General features: G+C 43.2%; 1 protein-coding gene across 3 annotated transcripts; it reads left to right on the forward strand.

Annotated features, from left to right (window-relative positions):
* The first annotated feature begins 4,902 nt into the window (after positions 1 to 4,902).
* Positions 4,903 to 18,174, forward strand: LOC115776684 (uncharacterized). 3 transcript variants are annotated; one of them, XM_030724431.1, is made up of 11 exons: positions 4,904 to 5,097; positions 7,055 to 7,510; positions 7,581 to 7,730; positions 8,658 to 8,890; positions 9,436 to 9,576; positions 10,412 to 10,496; positions 11,428 to 11,594; positions 11,730 to 11,816; positions 16,190 to 16,268; positions 16,558 to 16,617; positions 16,974 to 17,115. In XM_030724431.1, the coding sequence occupies exons 2-10, from the start codon at positions 7,072 to 7,074 to the stop codon at positions 16,584 to 16,586; spliced, it is 1,410 nt and encodes a 469-aa protein (XP_030580291.1). In that variant the 5' UTR covers positions 4,904 to 5,097; positions 7,055 to 7,071; the 3' UTR covers positions 16,587 to 16,617; positions 16,974 to 17,115. The 3 variants fall into 3 exon arrangements, with proteins under 3 accessions (XP_030580290.1, XP_030580291.1, XP_030580292.1); XM_030724430.1 differs by lacking the exon at positions 16,558 to 16,617 and having other exon boundaries at positions 4,903 to 5,097; positions 9,439 to 9,576; positions 16,974 to 18,174; XM_030724432.1 differs by lacking the exon at positions 16,558 to 16,617 and having other exon boundaries at positions 16,974 to 18,174.
* The last annotated feature ends 1,185 nt before the right edge of the window (positions 18,175 to 19,359 follow it).

Here is a 19,359-nt window from a genome sequence, read left to right on the forward strand (position 1 = left end):
GAGGGGAGTGTAACAGTTAATATTGTATTGGATTCCACTTGTCATTATTTTTCATTTTGGGTTTATGCATAGCGGGTGAAACGGCGCCATCTCTTGGTGGTTAGCCGCGATAAGGGTAGTGGACACAGGAACCTCGTTGCCAGTGTATGGGAGAAGAGCACGAGGTGGGTTCGCTGATATTAGCACTGTGGAAAATGTTGTGTATTATTGCTGTATGTTCATATATGATCACTGGCTAACTGTAATATGTACTTATAGCAACCAGGACACTAATGAGTTGCATATTGTACCTTTGATGAGATTAATAACATTATAACACACAGTTGGAAAAGTTCGCTAGCCTGATGTTAATGGAAAATGCCATTCCTTGTAAGGTGCTGTACCCGATGATGAGCCCATGATTCTGACCAGTACATGTTCCGTTTCATGCAGGTATTTATTTCATGATATTGTATTTTATTTCAATATAAATGTATTAGACCTCGTTGCCAGTGTATGGGAGAAGAGCACGAGGTGCTGTACCCGATGATGAGCCCATGATTCTGACCAGTACATGTTCCGTTTCATGCAGGCAGATAAAGTCAGCATTCATCTCATCCTGTCTCCTGATTGTCATTGAACACAACGCAGACACAAACTATACGACGAATGGAAACACAGAACTGGGTTATGATTATTTGGACCGAGCTGAATTAATACACGGCCAAGTTCAGCACGGTTACACTCGCAAAGCGCGGTGGAAATGGAGGCCCATTATTAAGCGGTTCGCCAATTCATTGTTCATCTGTGCCGCACATGGACTAGAAGTCTCTATGTCTCGATGGCAGATACCATTGTAGGTGGTGAGAAAAATAGGGCTAAGATCCTGTGGGAATTCGAGTTCCAGACAGACAAGCAGCTGATGGTCAACCAATCAGATAAAGCAGAGGAGCAGATATAAACCCTACGGAGCAGAAGACCGCAGTCATGATAGATGTGGCAATCCCAGTGGAAGGCAATATCAGGAAGAAGGAGCACGAGAAAATAGAGAAATACCAGGGGCTGAAGGAACAACTGGAGCTGACCTAGAATGGTTCTGACGATATGTAAATTGCAGGGGATCTAATGTGTCCGGAATGGATCCTTTAATATGGGACATGCCCATCCTTTCACGACACTTCATTGCAAATGAAGTCAGTCCATTTACCATTTATGTAGAACATGAGCAGAGAAAAGGAAAGATCATTTTTAAAAAGCTCTATTTCCTGTTACCTATATTGTAGAGGGTGCCTGCCTCACCTGAACAGGAAAATGAGCACAGTCAGGGGTTACAGTGGGATTCAGCAGGTGGGGGAACCCTAAGAGCAGCTGTAGTGGCTCAGTGTGGGGAAAAGAATCACAGCTCACAATAATTTCTATTGTAAGCTCCAGCAGATTTTCTTTGTGTCAGGCTGTGATCAGCTGACCTGTGCTGCTGCTGCTCTGTGTGGATTTACACAACTGAATTCAACAAGATGTAACCCAGTATTTCACGAGCTATCTTGGCTGATCCCCCCTAACCTACAGTAACTGTGACCATGAACATCACAGCTGCTCTGCACCAGTCCAGCACAGAGCTTAACTGTAAACTCACCACAGTACAGAAAATCATTTGTACTCACAGCCTTCAGGCTTTTCAGTTCTCATACAAATAACAGCTGAGCTGTCAGACACATGAATTTCCTCCTTAAATACCACAGTGTCAGGTTTGGGCTGTGGCAAGTGAGGCAGAGGACCCCAATGCAGGACTCAGACGAGGAGGTTAACGATAACTTCAAGCTTTAATCCAAATACTAAATGCATGAATGTGGCGTGAAGTACACAGCAGGGAAAAACCAAGGACGATGGTCCCCTGCTGTGTGCACCCTGTTTTTGCCTTAGCGTTTAGAGTTCTAGTCAAGTCATTTCTGTTGTCCTGAATCTGCCGCTGGTTTGGTCCAGCCCTGTCTTCTGTTCTGCCCTCGCTAAAATAAAACTGAATTGATATTTTACCTTCAGTTTTGTGTATCCTGCGTTGGGGTCCTCCTTCCTGCCTGCCACACAGCTGATACTTGACAGAGGGGAGTGGAAACATGTGAGGAGCACAGCTGAACACAATACACTGATGAGACAAAGGGAAGCAAAACTAAACACAAAGCACAAGGAACACAAGACTGTCAAAAATAAAACAGGAAGTGACTAAACATAACGCACACACAAACGTAACACAGAGGGAACCAAACCAGACCATAACAGAAATCTAAATACAACACACAGGGAACACTGGGACATCAAACTAAACACAAGACATGAGACAAGGGACTAAGACATGAGAACAAAACATACAGTGACAGTACAGGAGGACATGGGAGGCAAACCAGACTTGACACTGAAGGAAAAACACTTGAACACAGATCGTGGAAAACAAATAACAAATGACAAACCAAAATCCTAATGCATCACAACAGAACTCAAAGAACATAATGCGCACTGGCCCACCCGCCCAGGATCATGACACACAGAGAGCAAATGGACTTCACTAAACTCAAACCACGTGACGGTAAAAATTAATTGGTGTCTGTTGATTTGTTCAAAAAAATGGGTGCAAGTTTTCCTTTCTAGCAAACCGGATGCAGGTGCAGTGGCCAATGCCTTACTGTGAAAAATCCTTCCACATGTGGGAACTCCATCACTGCTTCACAATAAGAAATGGTAAATGGACTAGTTCTTATATAGCGCTTTTCTACTCAGTCTGAGAAGAGTAAATTAGCATGCAGCCTGGAATCGAACCGCTGACCTTCCTATCATTAGGTAACCTGCTCTACCTACTGAGCTACAGCCACCCCTGGAACCTATCGAGTTTGAAGCATCACATTTTCTGGGCTTTATTTGGCTGTCCACCAACCATTGTTGGCAGCTGATGCCAGTAGTACACTGAATGAGCGAACCAGTTTTTGACACAATGGTTCAAAAAGGTTCAGGCCTCATTTAGCCTTGTTTGGTCATCACTACCTGTGTCTGTTTCCAGGGCGAGGACAGTCAGACCCCAGCCTCTGGCATCAGCAGTGGGCCCCGCTGAGCAGTCCTAACTTCTGACTCATCCCCGGCCCGCTCTCTCTTGTGCGTTGTGTTCAGTTTTGCTTCCTGTCTTTTCTTCAGATTAGGTTCAGCTGTGCACCCTTGTGCTATTTCCCTAATTATCCCAGTGTGCATTTTAGCCCCGAGTTTTCCTGTTCTTTCCTGTTTCCTGTTCTAGGTTTTTTTTTTATTATTATTTGGTGATTCCTAGTTTGCACTTCTGGCTCCAGTGCAGCTCTGTATTTTGTTAATTTAGTGTACTACCAGCAATAAAGTTGTGTTCTGAGTTCAGGTCTGTCTCCTGTGTCCTGTGTTGTGTCCTTTTCTTGCCTGTCACACGGCGGTCAAAGCATCTGTATTGGCAATACTGGTCTTGCATTTAATTGGTATAATATCAAGTATCAATACCAAATTTTGCAGTAATGCAAAACCTCTAATTCCTTGCATTTAGTTAAAGTTGAACAAATTCTAAGTGCCACAATATGTTTTAGCCATTGTTCTATCTTGTGAACCAATGCCTAACCCTATGCAGGGAAGTGTATTACACCTCCTGTGCTTGCTCTTTGTCATTTCTGGAAATTCAAGTGAGGTACAACATGGCAGTAAGGGTCCAACACAGGGCTTGTCAAAGTTTTTACTCCTGTGCACACTGCACACATAAAACTACATTTTCCCATGTGAGTGGGGGGGTCAGAGACATATAATTCAAAGCACAAAGCAGAACTAGAATATCAGTACAGTTTCCTTAAACTGTTTTTCTCTTCTTATTACAGGGTCCTCCAAAATAGACCAGTGATTCTTTACAGCTGCAGCTATTTATAGCACTCACAATTACCAAAAGATAAGAGTCCTGATAAAATCCAGTATACACTGATTTTCCAAATGGTACATTGTACATATTAATATAGATTTGTATGTGTGTATACTCTGGTAAGACATCCAGCACTAATTCCTGCTGCACTTGATTGTTAACTGTGTGAATTTCACATGTTCACTACTAACCACTAGCACTGTAGCTTCACACCAAAACCTTTGGTAGTTTGAACTAAAGTGAGGGCCTTTTTCTCATGAATTTTCATGTTCTTCCTGTGCTGTGGTCATGTAGAAACTTTGCCTTATGACTGAACTTATGGTCATTTTTGTGGTTATGAATTCATTTTAGATGATTCTGCCTCATCCTCTAGGTTAGATGCAAATATGTGAAATTTGTCCCTATTTCAGGTCCGTGTACTTTTTGGTCATGTGTTTTTACACTTTGAAAACAGTTATTGAAAAACATTTTTCATTTTCATTTTTTACTTCAAATCCACACAATGTAAAACTAATTATATATTTTTTCCCCGTTAAAATCAAACCATAAATTCACAAAGAATAGGAAACGGGAAAACGGTCCATCTTTTTATTTGTCTTAAACCAGAAATACATTTTTTGTTTTTTTGTGGCATCAGATGAACTCAAATACGCGCCTTGAGTTTCCTTGACAACAGTGTTAATTTTCCAGTATGAGAAAAATAAAAAGAAGGGCCTTTTTTCTGTTTCCTATTCTTTGGTTCCAAAGAGAACTAACTCACTAAACTCTCAATACAAGACATTCTGGAGGGCAGACGTGGTGTGACCTGAATCCACTTTAATCTGCACTTTTCGACTTTTTTGTCTAAATTCTGACTTTATTCTAAAAATGCACTTTTTTCCTCAATGTGACCCTAATACTCCTTCGTAATTTGGAGTATGAAATGAAGAAAAAAAACATCCGTTTTTCATTTTTCTGTTTTGAAAACGAAAAAGGGACCAAAGAGTGTTTTTGGTTTGGAATGCTGCACAACGCCCATTGCTATTCTCACTCCACACCACTCGGTGGCGGTAATACACCTTAGCAACTTGCCAGAAACAAGAGGAAGATCGCATCCGCTTCTGTTGCTGTAATAATGTAATACTATAGCTATGCTACATATTGAAAATTTGTTCCCACATTTTTCAGAGGGTGACAAGCTTCTGCTTCTGTTCCACTGTGTGCCTAATAAGGTTTGTCTGAAACTTAGTGTTGACAGTCAATAAAAATGCTAACGTTAACTGAAGCTAGCTAGCTAACTACGAATGTAAGTTATGTTAGCAGCTAAGATAACTGAAATTCATACATTCAACCGCGCTGACAGCGAGAGGAGACAGTTACTCTCACTCACTCCACTTAGCAATTAAAGTAACCTCGGATACATAGAAATGTGCTGTTATAACCTCAGCCTGTACAGCTCCCATTGAGTGGAAACTGTCAGTTTGTGTGTGGAGTTAAAGTGTGTCCAATAACTTAATTTATTTTGCTCTGTGTGTCCCTGTCGACAGTTTGGTCTCTGTGTGGATAAAAGGCAATTACAACTTATGCAAGGTGCACATGATCCAGTTTTCTAACTGATTTAAACAGCGCATACATGGTGGGCGTGGTGACGCGGTGGTTAGCGCTATTTCCTCACAATAAGATAAGATAAAACTTTAATGATCCCACAACGGGGAAATTTGCGCATTACAGCAGCTCAGTATAGAGAAAAATGAAAAGGATGAGTAAAAACAAATGAACTAAAATAGAATAGAATAAAATAAAATAGAAACACATGTACATATACACACACATCAAGTCCAGTCCAGCTTGTTGTTGAGGTGAACACCCAGGTACTTGTAGGAGACCACTGTCTCCATGTCCTTTCCCTGGATGTTCACCGGTGCTGTAGGGGGTGGCAGTCTATGACCATCTCCTTCATCTTGCTGGCGTTGATTTGGAGTGGGTTGTTCTCACACCAGCCGACAAAGTCACCGATGACCCCCCTGTATTCCTGGTCGTTCCCATCTGATACACATCCGATGATGGCCGTATCATCTGAGAACTTCTGTAGTGGCAGTGATCTGAATTGTACCTGAAGTCTCAGGTGTACAGACTGATCAGACAGGGTGAGAGGACCGTGCCCTGTGGTGCCCCCGTGCTGCAGACTACTACATCAGACACACAGTCATGGCACCTCACATACTGTGGTCTGTTGGTGAGGTAGTCGATGATCCATGCCGTCAGCTGCATGAGAAGGACCACCATCTAGCTGTGGCCTTTCTGTGTGGAGTTTACATGTTCTCCCCGGGTCTGCGTGGGTTCTCCTCCGGTACTCCAGCTTCGTCCCACAGTTCAAAAACTGCGGGATTAGGTTAACTGCTCATTCTAAATTGCCCATAGGTGTGCGTGTGAGTGCGAATGGCCCTGCGACAGAACAGCGACCTGTCCAGGGTGTAATTATGTGACAAAAATATGAAAGTGGATACATTTTAATGAAACTAATATCATTAGAAAAATCTTAAAAACCTTTTCAATGGCACCAGGATCACTTCTGTGTGTTATACTGTACTAATGAACCTAATGCCAAATTAGCTCAGTCCTGGTCAGTAAAAACAGGAGAACATAAGCTGGGTCTCAATTTTTAACATCTTGGTATCATTGGAAAGAGAATCAAAAGCTTTTTTTTTTTAAAGACTAAATTGCTAAAAAAAAGTGTTTAATTGATGCATTAAATATTCTTATTGATGTGACTTACCCTGACCCAGGTACTGTTTGGTGATAGAATTTGCTCAAAACTGAAACAAATACTGTCCACAGCATAAGGAATGATACATCAGTAGTATAAGTCAGTGAAACTGAACCTTTTTTAAACTTGTTGCATTGTATAGACATTCAGAAGCTCTGTTTGCAGTGCTATCGTATGGTCAGGCCAAGTTTTTGCTTTGACTGCTTCTTGTTTCCGTGATCCTGATTAGATATCTTTGAGGTTAGGCACTGTGGAGGTATTGTTGGTTTGGCATTCTGACAGAGGCATATATAGTGCATTTTATTACAGGTAAACTCAGGTTGAATAGAGGAGAAATGTTCAATGTTTTACCTGTGTAAATGTGAACTAGACCATTGTAAAAATAATATAGATCAGTGATTAAACTTCTGTTGTGCCTGCAGGTTAAACATTGAAGAAAATGGATGTCAGCATTGCTGTGTCACTGATTCGAGGCCAGATGGGAAATGTAGTTGAGAGAGCGGTCAATGGAGCAGTGGAGACGGTGCTGGCTGAGATGCTCAAAGTGGTTGGAGTGAAATTTGAGGAGCTGAAGGCTCAAGTGGTGCAAATGAAGAGGGACATGATGGTGCTGCAGAGGGAGAAGGCTCAAAAAGAGAAGGAGAATGACAACATTCGAGCCAAGCTGCGGTACACGGAGCTGAAGCTGAAGTACTACAGGCAGGGAGTGGAGGAGGAGCTGCAGCAGAGAGCCTCTGCTTCTACCCTGGTCTGGATCCACCCACCCACCCTACCACAAACACAGAGAAGTGAGGAAGGTGTTTCCCCGACCGAGACCCTGTCACCATTCTCAGTTCAGAGCAGGCCTGCTGAGGAAGCGTTGATGACGACCAGCAACAGTAAGTAGCAATGAATTGTCTGAGTCCTGCTCTTCCACTGACTCGGCCTGACTCCTTCTAATGTTTCCAGTCCCAGAATACACCTCTTCACAGAGCACAAACAGGCGACCAGTTAGAGTGTCCTGCCCTTCAAATGTGGCCCAGGCCGACTCATCTGACCTGCTGCTTCCTGCCTCGCTCACTGGGAACACGGCTCCAGAGTCTCTGCACAGCAGTACAAGTATGTAGTGGGATGACTGAATGCATGTGTACCACTGTTGTTACTGAAATTTAAGAGAATAAGGCACCAGGTGATAGATGTAGCCTATGACGCACATATTAAAACTTTTTTTTTCCAGTTGAATGTAGAGGCTACACATTCTTACAATTGGAAAATGCATAGCCATTGTTCATTTCCACATTAATATCCACTGAGGTTTGTGGTGTATTCTGTTGTAAGACGTGAACTTGACGTCTTGTGGGAAAGTCACAAAAAAATGAAGTGTGTGTAGTACTCCCTTTGAAGTATGGCTGAGAGCCTGGGAAGCCCTGGTTTCTCCAATTAGAGACTGATGTGCACTGAGCCCGTCTGGTTCTCTCTGCACTGTAACAGTTTGGTTTTCTTGTAATCATAATATGATTTTTTCAGTAATGAAATAATACACAGTACACACAGTACCCCGGTGTCAGTAACAATGAGGTTTAACATTGTAAATGGTTCTTATGTAGTGCTTTTCTACTCAAAGCAGTATACAACACAGCTCACTGACCCCATTCATACAAGCACTTTTTCTTCACTTAAGTCTAACATTCACATGAACACGTCAGAGCAGCCAGGAATTGAACCACCAACCTTCCAGGTGACCTACCTCGTGAGCCACACCCCCCCCGTCACAGTGGTGGATTTGCACATGCCAATCAAAGATTACATTCTTTAAGCCTTCAGTAAAGACAACATGTTTAAAAACTGCCAAAGAAATTGAAAAACAAAAATAATCATCTGTTGATGAATTATCATTATTGATTTATTTTTATTGTATTTTTACTGTTATTCAAAAAGGCATAGAACATCATAAGGCAGTCAGCTGAATGGGCTGACTGACATAGCACCATTGTTATTACACAGTGTACCCTGATAACTTAGACTCGATACATGTTGTTGGTGCAGGATTGTTCTGTCCTGGCTCAGAGCCAGCTCAGAGTAAGGAAGTCGAAGAGGAGGAAGAGTGTGAATGGGCCATCACGCTGCAGTCTAATACAGAAGCCATGGACGGTGCCATGGCCCCTCCTCCTGCCCAGGCTCTGACTTTGGATGGTGGGCAGCAGTCAGGGGCTCCCTCTCTCTCCCCAGATGACTCTGCCTATGCGGATAGCTCCACGCTGTCCTCCTTTGCTCCAGAGGTAACAACACACATTCTCTGTATATGATGTATACAGTCTTTAAGATACTTTGTATCTGTCTACACACAGTACCCCCCCGATGACAAAACAAAGTCAGGTCATTGGAGCACTAAAGACTGAAATCCCAGTAGGTGTCAAGGAAACCACGAACGTAATGTCACAATAGTCACAGTAACCTACTGTGGAGGTGTTTTTCTGTAACTATCCAGGATCGTGGGAATCATGGAAGCAGAAACATATAATAATTCTCAGGATCTTAGGCTGGAGTGAAGGTTTTGTGCAGTACTTTAACAAGGAAATGACCTAAAACCTACCGCCAAGGAAACACAGGAGTAACTTTGGAGAAATTATCTGAAAGTCCAGGGCTTGGATGCATAGAACTCTTCATACCTAAAAGTGTATTTGTTCACACCAAGGCAGACACAAAGCTTTACATACATATTTTATTTCAATCATGTGGAAATATAGAAACTTTAATTGAAATTTCAGGGCTAATACACTTATTTGTAATTGGTCCAAAGTCATTTTTGTCTCCTGTTTCAAAGCAGGTGAAGCAGGAAGTGCAGCCGCAGGTAGAAGAGAAGGAAGTGATCTATATAAAAGAGGAGCCAGAGGAAGAACAGGAGGTGATGGCCACCCTGCTGCTTGACTGCCATGTACAGCAGGTCCATCAACCAGAATCGGAGGTAAGGTTAAAGTTGTGGGCCACAATTTTCAAGAACATAAATTATTTTTGTTAACAAATGATCCGTTTAGCCACAATTTAATTTGAGAACTACAGGGGCACTCAGAGAGTATCTTCCACCAGGGCTGAGTCCCCATTTCTGAGTTTCAAAGAAGAGGTTCTTTCTTTTCCCCGTCTACTGTCACACTCATTAAAATTAGGGACCGAGGGACCCGTGTTCCTGTGAAGGTGGTGCTAACCTGTTTAAGTTCTTAACTTGTTTAGTTGAAGTTCAGCGTTTTGTCTATAAATGTTACATTGACAGCAGTAATAATTAATATGTACTCTAACAGACTATATACCACAGTCTGGTTCCTGAATCATTTTTATGAGGGGACCCCCCCCCCCCCCCCCCCCCCCCGTGAAGCAGTCTTGTTTAAGTCCAAGTGGATTCTGTGAGCACCGCAGGACCCTTTTCAGAAGTCCTTAATAATAGGAACACCTTTCCTCTACTTCATTTTCAAAGTCAAACTGATGACTGATGGCCATTTTTGGACTTTGTTGATGTTAACAAACACTGAGCGAGTGGACCGGCGTTCACAGAGAGCTTTCCTAGTCTTACAAAGCACTTTTACTTAGTCATCTGCAGACATTATTTTATGCACTTTAAGGCTTTATTATCTCACATCCACAACTGCACCCATTTTAGAATCAGCAGTTAATCAAACATGCATGTCTTTGGACTGTACTGATGTCTGTAAGCTCAGAACAGACCGAAGGACATTTTAGACAACTCCCGGGGAACTCCAGGAATGCAGACTGTTGAGTAGAATTAATGCTTTTGTCTCTATCTCCAGGGTCAAAGGTCAGTGACTGAGTGCCCAAGTTCTCCAACAAGCCAGATAAACACAGCAGCCTTCAGCTCAGCTGGACCAAGCACTTGTGAGTAGATGTGTGTGGATGGGAATAGCTCTCCAGCATGGACATACTTGAACTTGGACTATAAAAATTAAAAACCTGGTATTCAGTTGGTCTCTTGTGCAGGATCATCTCATGCTCTTCTCAATTGCTCAGAGTAGCTGCTAGTTTAGAAGTCCTGTTTTGCTCCCTTCTACATGGGCCTCTGTGATGCCAACTGGATCTCTGTCTGTGTGCCAAAGCAGCGTTTCTTCAACTTGATTTTCAAGTGGATATTCACAGGGAGGCAAATAGGGCACGTGACAAGCAAAGACTGTGTTGGTTTGATCAGAAATTACTTTGTTTTTGCTGAATGTTTTTCCTCAGACACTTGAAGGAATTTTGCATATACGTCTCATTTTGGGACTTTCACAATTCACAACAAAAGAAAATAAAACAGTTGTACTCACCTGATGGAGCACATTCAGGCTTGAAAATGTGGACTCTTCAACTGTAAACTGTGGAAAAACCACTTGGTCACAGCTGCAGAACCAGCTCTCATCTTTCAAACTAAATTCAGGTCAGTTTGAATCACAGGTGGATGTTTGCTCCCTGCTGAAGTTTGAGTCTGCAGTGAAATTCCAGAGTGGAAAGAGTCTGAATGGGATTTTCAGGGGCTGGTGTGAAATGGCAGCAATGTCAGGATGAGCATTGCCAAATTTAAAATGATTGGTATTTTGATTTTTGACCTGTTCTCTGGATTTCGTGATCACACCTCGTAAGAGCTACTAATGACTTAGGAAAGTTCTTCTAATGCTCCTTGGTAAAAAAAGAAAAGTGTTGATTCCTGTTACAGTAACTAAAGGATAACATTAAGTGGAGGATCTTACATATTGCTGTACCTAACCTCCTTGTTAGCATGGCCTCACAACTCACAATTCAGCGTCTTAGTCAGCTGTCTCTTTGCCTTCTATAGTGGTTTTGCCACCCAGTGTCCCACCTCGGCAGGCAGTACGGCCCTGGACTAAAGACCTTAGCCTTTATGAAGAATACAAGATGCGGAGGAGCGAGCTCCGTCGACAAAACATCGTAAGACGCAGAGAGCTGGAAAAATCGTTGCCTCAGCCGCTGCTGGCAGATCTGGTCAGTCCACCTCAAATTGTTGAGGACAGAAATTTTCTGTATATTCACATAAAAAAAAATCTGAGATGTGTACAGTATCGGTGTCACCTTGTAATGGCATAAATTCAGCCTGAAAAATGTTGTGTTGTGTTGAAGGTGCGAGAGCGTCGAGAGAAGACCAGACTGAGGGTGGCCAGGTGGAGGGCGAAACGGAAACTGCAGGCCTGCCTTAACCAGGCTCAGGTCAGTGATTATGGCGCAGGTAGCTGTGCACTCAGGCGGTTTCTGTTTCATTCTTGTGATTTCTCACTCTCTCAAGGCTGTGCAGGAGTTTCTTTAAATTGGGTAAGATCTTTCACTTGGAGAATTTGGTGGTCAAAGATCCTTTTATTTTGGCTACAACACAAGAATGATTATTAATTAATTAATTTAACAGGGACAGTGCATGTTAATGAGCATCAGTAAAAGAAATTTTAAGACATAAATTACATTGTTAGCCCTTCAATAGAATGGAGAAAGGTCCAGGGTGTATCCAAGCACTCGCCCTTCCCCTGTGACAGCTGGAACAGGGCAAGCAGTTAAACTGGATGGATAGAAATGGAAGTTGTATGTATGCTGGATGTTAGCAAAACTGCTAATTTACAGCCACAGACCCAGGTCAAACTATATAAGCATAAAACATAAAAACTATGCAATACGTAAAACAACAGAGAGATACAACAAAACACAAAAAAGCAAATGCAGCACATTATATGAAAATGAATGATATAGCAATTATGACAAAGTTTGACATAGCTGTCCAACAGGGTGAAATGATGATGATTTATATGAGGAAGTTTAATGGTGTGACATAATGTTCTGCATCAACACTTTCCTCATCAACTCAGGTGCAGAAGGAGAGCCCTCACTGTTAGATAAGGATTTAGTGACATAAACCTTAAATTCCTTCCCTTATACTATGTTGGTTGCAGAGCTGTTCTGTGCACTGGGTTTAAGATATGTGAGAGAGAGCGAAACAGACACTTGATGCATTTTGTAGTTTGGCTGCATAAACTCTTTAAATCAAATATGGACAGAGCCACTGTGATATCACTCACTGGTCAGTAAAGTTCTGTCGTAAACCTCAAATTTTTGCTGTTGTCAAGTTGAGGATCTTGGATTTCACAACTGGCTATTGGGACATGGAATGTCACCTTTCTGGTAGGAAGGAGCCTGAGCTAGTGCGGAAGGATGAGAGATACCAGCTATATATAGTCAGGCTCACCACAACGCATGGCCTGGGCTCTGGAACCAGTCTCCTGGAGAGGACTCTGTTCCGGTCTGGAGTTGCCCTCGGTGAGAGGCGGCGAGCTGGGGTGGGTATTTTTGTATCCCCTTGCCTGTTCATTGGAGCTCTCACCGGTGGACGAGAGGGTTGTTACCCTGCACCTTCGGGCGAGGGAACGTGTTCTTTGAGCTTTGAGTGCTCAGCTAGAGTAGAAAAGTGCAATATAAGAACTAGTACATTTACTGTTCTGAATGTTGTTTGGACTAATGTGCCAAATGACAGTACCCACCCTTCATGGAGTCGCTGGATGGGGTGCTCTGGAGTGCTCCATTCAGTGACTCCATCGTCCTAATGGGAGACTTCAACGCTCACGTGAAATGACACATGACAGTGAGACCTGGAGTGGTGTGATTGGGAGGAACGGCCTGCCTGATCTGAACCCTGATCTGAATGGTGTTTGGTTGTTGGACTTCTGTGCAAACCACAGTTTGTCCATAATGAACACCATGTTTGAAAATATGGATGTCCATAAGTGCACGTGGCAACCAGGACACCCTAGGTTGCAGATGAATGATCGATTTTTAATCGTATCATCAGATCTGTGGCTGTATGTTCTGGACACAGGTGAAGCGAGGAGCTGAGCTGTTAGCTGATTGCCACCTGGTGGTGAGTTGGATCAGGTGACGGAGGAGGATGCTGGACAGACCCAGTGCACCTAAACATATTGTGTGCTTTGAACACCTGACAGAGGCCCCAGTTGGTGAGATCTTCAACTCCCACCTCCGGCAGAACTTTGACAGTAATCCGAGGGAGGCTGAGGACATTGAGTCCATTGTTGATGCTGCTGCTCAGAGTTGTGGATGTAAGGTGGTTGGTGCCTGTCATGGTGGTAACCCCCAAACCAGATGGTGCTCTCCTTCAGCTTGAAGGGAACCATCAGGCTGAAGAAGGACTTCTATCGAGCTTGGTTAGTGTGTGGGACTCTGGAGGCAGTTGATGGATACCAGCAGGCCAAGCGGAACATGGCTGAGACAGTGTCCGAAGCAAAAACTCGGGTGTGGGAGGAGTTGCCCATCACTGGAGGTGAGGTCAGTGAGGTGGTTAAACAACTCCTTGGTGGAAGGGCCTCTGGAGTGGACGAGATTCGCCCTGAGTTCCTGAAGGCTCTGGATGTTGTAGGGCTGTCTTGGTTGACACGCCTCTGCAACATCGCGTGGAGATCTGGGGCAGTGCCACTGAATAAGCAGATTGGGGTGGTGGTCCCCATCTTTAAGAAGGGAGACAAGAGGGTGTGCTCTAACTATTGGGGGACCACACTCCTCAGCCTCACCCGTAAGGTCTATATCAGGGTTCTAGAAATCAGGGTCCGTCCGTTATTCGCACGGATTCAAGAGGAATAATGCAGTTTTTGTCCTGGTTGCAGAACGCTGGGCCAGCTCTTCATTCTCTTGAGGATATTCGAGTGTGTGTGGAAGTTTGCCCATCCAGTCTACATGTGTTTTGTGGACTTGGAGAAGGCATTCGACTGCCTCCCTCAGGGTGTCCTATGTGGGGTGGTGTGGGAGCATTCAGTCCCTGTACAACTGCAGTGACAGCTTGGTTTGTATTGCCGGCAATAAGTTGGACTCCAAGTCTCCCGTGGGTGTTGGACTACACCAGGGCTGCCCTTTGTCACTGATTCTGTTCATAATTTTTATGGACAGAATTTCTAGGCGTAGCCAGGTGGCGGAAGACTTCCGCATTGGTGGCCTCAGAATCTCATCTCTGCTTTTTTGCGGATGATGCAGTCCTGTTGGCTTCATCAGGTGGTGGCCTCCAGTGGAACGGTTCACAACCGAGTGTGAAGTGGCTGGCATGAGAACCAGCACCTCTAAGTCTGAGGCCATGGTCCTCAGCCGGAAAAGGGTGGAGTGCCCTCTCCAGCTCAGGGACGAGTTGCTGCCCCCGGTGGAGAAGTTCAAGTATCTCGGGGTCTTGTTAGCGAGTGACGGGAGAAGGGAGCGGGAGATTGACAGACCGATTGGAGAAGGCATTCGTGGTCTGTCGTGGTGAAGAGGGAGCTGAGTGTGAAAGCAAAGCTGTCGATTTTGTCAGTCTGCATCCCTACCCTCAGCTATGGTCATGAGCTTTGGGTAGTGACCAAAAGAATGCGGGGGGGGGGCTATGCCAGCTGACATAGGGCGAGAGGCAGGGTACACCCTGTACAGGTTGCCAGCCTGTCACAGGGCCAACACAGACAGATGAACAACCATTCACACTCACATTCACACCTGCGGGCATTTTAGAATCACCAATTAACCTAACCCCACTGACTACATGTCTTTGGACTGTGGGAGGAAACCAGAGTACCCGAAGAAACCCACACAAACACGGGGAGAACATGCACGCTACTTTTCCACCACCGAGGTGCACCCGGTGCTCGTGTCAGTGCTGGTGTTGGTTTCACTGAACTGGCAAAATGCTTAAGAACGGGCCCGCGTTTCCACCACGCTTTGTGAGCTGATCCTTTACGTATGAGTGTGGGCGGGTCCTCGTCTGGACACGAAGCCGAAGCGCACGAACGTGGGAGAACACGCTCCCCTTTCTGTGCTGCAAATACGTTTTAGGGTCCAAAGCAAACTACTGCAGCATCTGTGTGCAGCACAGAGGGAAACACAGACAGCGATTAGAGCAAGACGACAAGTACGCACTTTGTGTCCTTTTATCTGTGATATGAACTGATACAAAGCAGCAAGTTCAGCCTTAGAGCCCAACCTGATTCACAGCTGTGAAAATCGCTTCACTTTTCTCCTGTAATACACGTGTAATATGGTAGAAAACTTGATGTTGAGACGGCAGAGTCATGCCCTTCTGCCGCTTTCGGCACGCGTTCCTGGTTCAGGACCAGCTAGTTTGCAGGGCCGGTATTGAACCCGTTTTTCGGCCGAGCACCGAGTGCATTCGCGGTGGGAAAACCGCTGAACAGTTCAAATACTGGCACGGGCACCGGAACCCCGTTGGTGGAAAAGAGGCTTTGTCATTAACTGCTAATGTTAATGTCGCTTTGCACTGCAAAAAGCCAGATTTTTGTGACCATGATGTTGTTGAGCAAACTCTGCATTTGCTTTGAAGGGACTGTCTGTTGGTGTTATATAAATAACACCAAATCAAGTGAATTTATATTTAAGTGAATATAAATTCACTTAAATATAAATAAAAGTGAATTTATATTTATCTGGCTGTATTTAAAAGTATAGTTTTTGCTCAGACAGAAAGGTAGAAGCCACAGAGTCTCTCTCTCTATTTTTGAATTTTGTCAGCTGCTTCCCAATTAACCAAAGTTTATAATTGGTGTCTTGCTCACTTTTAGGATCACGGAGGCGCTGTGGGTCTTTCTCAAACTGGCTTTCCCATCAGTAGTCAGCATCAGCAGCTCAGAGCACCTTGTGGTAAGATAAGACTCGTAATTTTCAAACTGCCTGCTACAGCTCGTCTTTCCCACTCCTCAAACACACACCTCAGAGCTCGGGTTTCAAAGCAGAAGAACAAGAACTTGTACAGCCTTTGATTTGTTCTCAGAAAGTTTGAACACACCTGTATTTTGTCTTTTTGAGATACAGTTATTGATATATTGGTGCCAAAAATACATATTTTTATTAAACATGCAGGTGCTATAAAAATAGAGTGCCTGGACAACTTGACTTAGCACTTTAACTACTTCATGGTTCTTTGTTACAGTGCTCATCAAATCAACCACAGTAATGTGAACACAAGCTGCAGTGAAAATGAGACTGACAGGTGGGGAAAGCAAATCAGAGAGCTAATTACTTGAACTGACACCTTACTGAATTTAAGTAATAACAGCAGCACACACTGACATCACAGTGTGCTGAAATAAATGCATAATTCCGACTTTTTTGCCTTTTAGGCTTATTTTTCTTCTTTTTCGTGGACATTGTGATTTATCATGGATAAATCAGCTATTACAGAATTTTTGTCTTATCACATGCACACTAAATGTTTCTGGAATAGCCACTGCATAATTAGACTAAAGGACTCATTTAAAATGTTTTTGTCAGGACAGTGAGACTCAGCAGGTGATGCTACATTTTTTCACTTGCCACTTTAATCAGCTGCTTCATCCTGTGTTTCAGCTTCCACCTCCAGCAGTCAGCAGAGACAGAGCTCAGCAGCATCTCAGTCCAGCAGCTTCCTCAGCAACATGTCAGCAGCAAATAGCATCTCTGCCATTCTCCCTTTGATATCTTCCTCCTCTTCGCTCCTGAGAGGTCTCAGCAGGGCTTCACACGAGCATGCTGTGACAACACCATCCTCCCACCCCCACAGCAACATATCTCAGCAGAGCGTCTCTCTGATGGACACAGATATCTTACACTGAGCTCACTGAGCTTCACACAGGAGCCTGAATTCAGATTGATCATTACTCAGCATATGTTTTAGATCAGCGTTACAGTCACCTGATTCCTACCAGTGTGTATAAATATTACAGTGCCTGATGTGGATCCTTGATGTTATAGTCTGGTTCAGGCAGTATCAGAAAACAGGCATCGCAGTCTCGTACATGAACTAGAATGCATCACACGATCAAACAACAGCTTCTCGTCCACAAAGAGTTCTGATGTTATTTAATCACATGTTGATATTTACATGTAAAAACATTCACTGTTTTCTTTACATGCTCAGTGTTGATGCAGTTTGATTTATCAAAATGGATCAGTTTGGATCGGTTTGGCATGGTTGGAGCTGGTTGGATCATCCCAGGTGACACACTGTGCTGCACTGACTGCTTGTTTTACTGTCCAGAAACTGATGATGCTGTGGGCATTAAAAGGGTCAGCTGTGGACTTAAATCCCAGTTCTGGAAAAGCTGGGAAGCTTTTTACAATGTAAATAAAAATAGAATACAATAATTTGCAAATTTCATATCCAATATTTTATTAACAAGACAACATAGAAAACATAAAATGTTTAAACTGAGAAAATGTGTAGTTTCCTGGAAAATATTTGCTCATTTTGACTTTGATGGCAGCAACATGTCTCAGACATTGGGAGAGGAACACACAAGGCTGGAATCATACCAAAAACAACTGGACTGCTTATATAAATATTGTGGAACACTTTCAGAATGATGTTCCTCAATGTAAAGTTGTTACATTTTTGAATGTTCCATCATCTACAGTGTGTAATATCAAAAGAGTCAGAGACACTAAAGAAATCTCTGTGTGAGGGACAAGGAGGATTATCAATGCTCAGTGTGGCCTTTAAGTCTTAAAGCCTGAAAAATCTCTGCCTGTTGTTCAAAACCAAACATTAAATCTGATGTTTCAATTTCAAGACTGAACTTTTTCAAGCTGCTCTGGTTACAAGTCTCTGTTTTGCAGAACTTGTGATATTTGCTGTTAGCAAGAGAAAAAAAGTGATTTTTATTTCATAATTGACTGTAAAGATAAATATTGTGGGGAAAAAAGACCATAAATCTGTTTTGAGTAAAAAGTAATTTTGGCCTTTACTAGAGAACTTTTTTAATCATTCAATTCAATTTTATTTTTATAACATCAAATAACAAACAGTCGCTTCAAGGCGCTTTGTATTGTGGGTAAAGACCCTCCAATAATACAGAGAAAACCCAACAGTCTAAACGACCCCCTATGAGCAGCACTTGGTGACAGTGGGAAGGAAAAACTCCCTTTAACAGGAAGAAACCTCCAGCAGAACCAGGCTCAGGGAGGGGGGGTCATCTGCTGAGGGGGGGCTGAGAAAAAAAGACATGCTGTGGAAGAGAGCCAGAGATTTATACTATCAAATCTGTGCAGATGTCAGTCTTTGTTGGTTATAGCCCATCAATACAAAAAGACCAGACAGATGTTTGGAGGAGCTGGAATTCTTTGGAGTGGCTGTGTCCGGTAAACCAAAAGTAAGTTAACATTTATTTTTAAAGCAACTTTCACAGACAAGTGTCACAAAGACCTGTACACAAAATAGAGTAAAAGTTAAATGCCATAAAAACAAGAATAAATTAGTAAAACCATCAACAAGAAGCCTGGTTAAAAAAAAAAAAGTTTTTTAACTGACTTTTGAGAGTCAGATTGAAACAGAAAGGCTCCTTCCTCCTAGTCTTCAGTCTCATGAAGAACAACCAGCAGGTTCTGAGTCCGATTGAAGACTATGAGCAGCAGTGTGCTTGGTAAGAAGCTGGGATATACAAGGTCTGGGTGGCTGACTCTTCTGTGTGTGAGAACAAGAATGTTTCTCAGTATTTTGTATTGCTTGGAGGTGTGAAGGAGATAATTTAAGTCAATACGGTTTTTCTCAATTGCCAAAACACTAAACCCTGCTGTCTGAACCAAATGCTCAGTGCCCTGAACCCATTTACTGAAATGGTCACGTTTTTGGCAGAACCTTAAGCACTTTTCACCTTGTTAGACACAACTTGCAAACATTTTGACTCACTAAAACACATTTTGCACTGTGATGGTTGGATAATGGTAAGCACAGGTAGCAAAAGTGGAACTCAGTGAA

The sequence above is a fragment of the Archocentrus centrarchus genome, unplaced genomic scaffold (assembly GCF_007364275.1).
Source record: "Archocentrus centrarchus isolate MPI-CPG fArcCen1 unplaced genomic scaffold, fArcCen1 scaffold_36_ctg1, whole genome shotgun sequence".
NCBI lineage: Eukaryota > Metazoa > Chordata > Actinopteri > Cichliformes > Cichlidae > Archocentrus > Archocentrus centrarchus.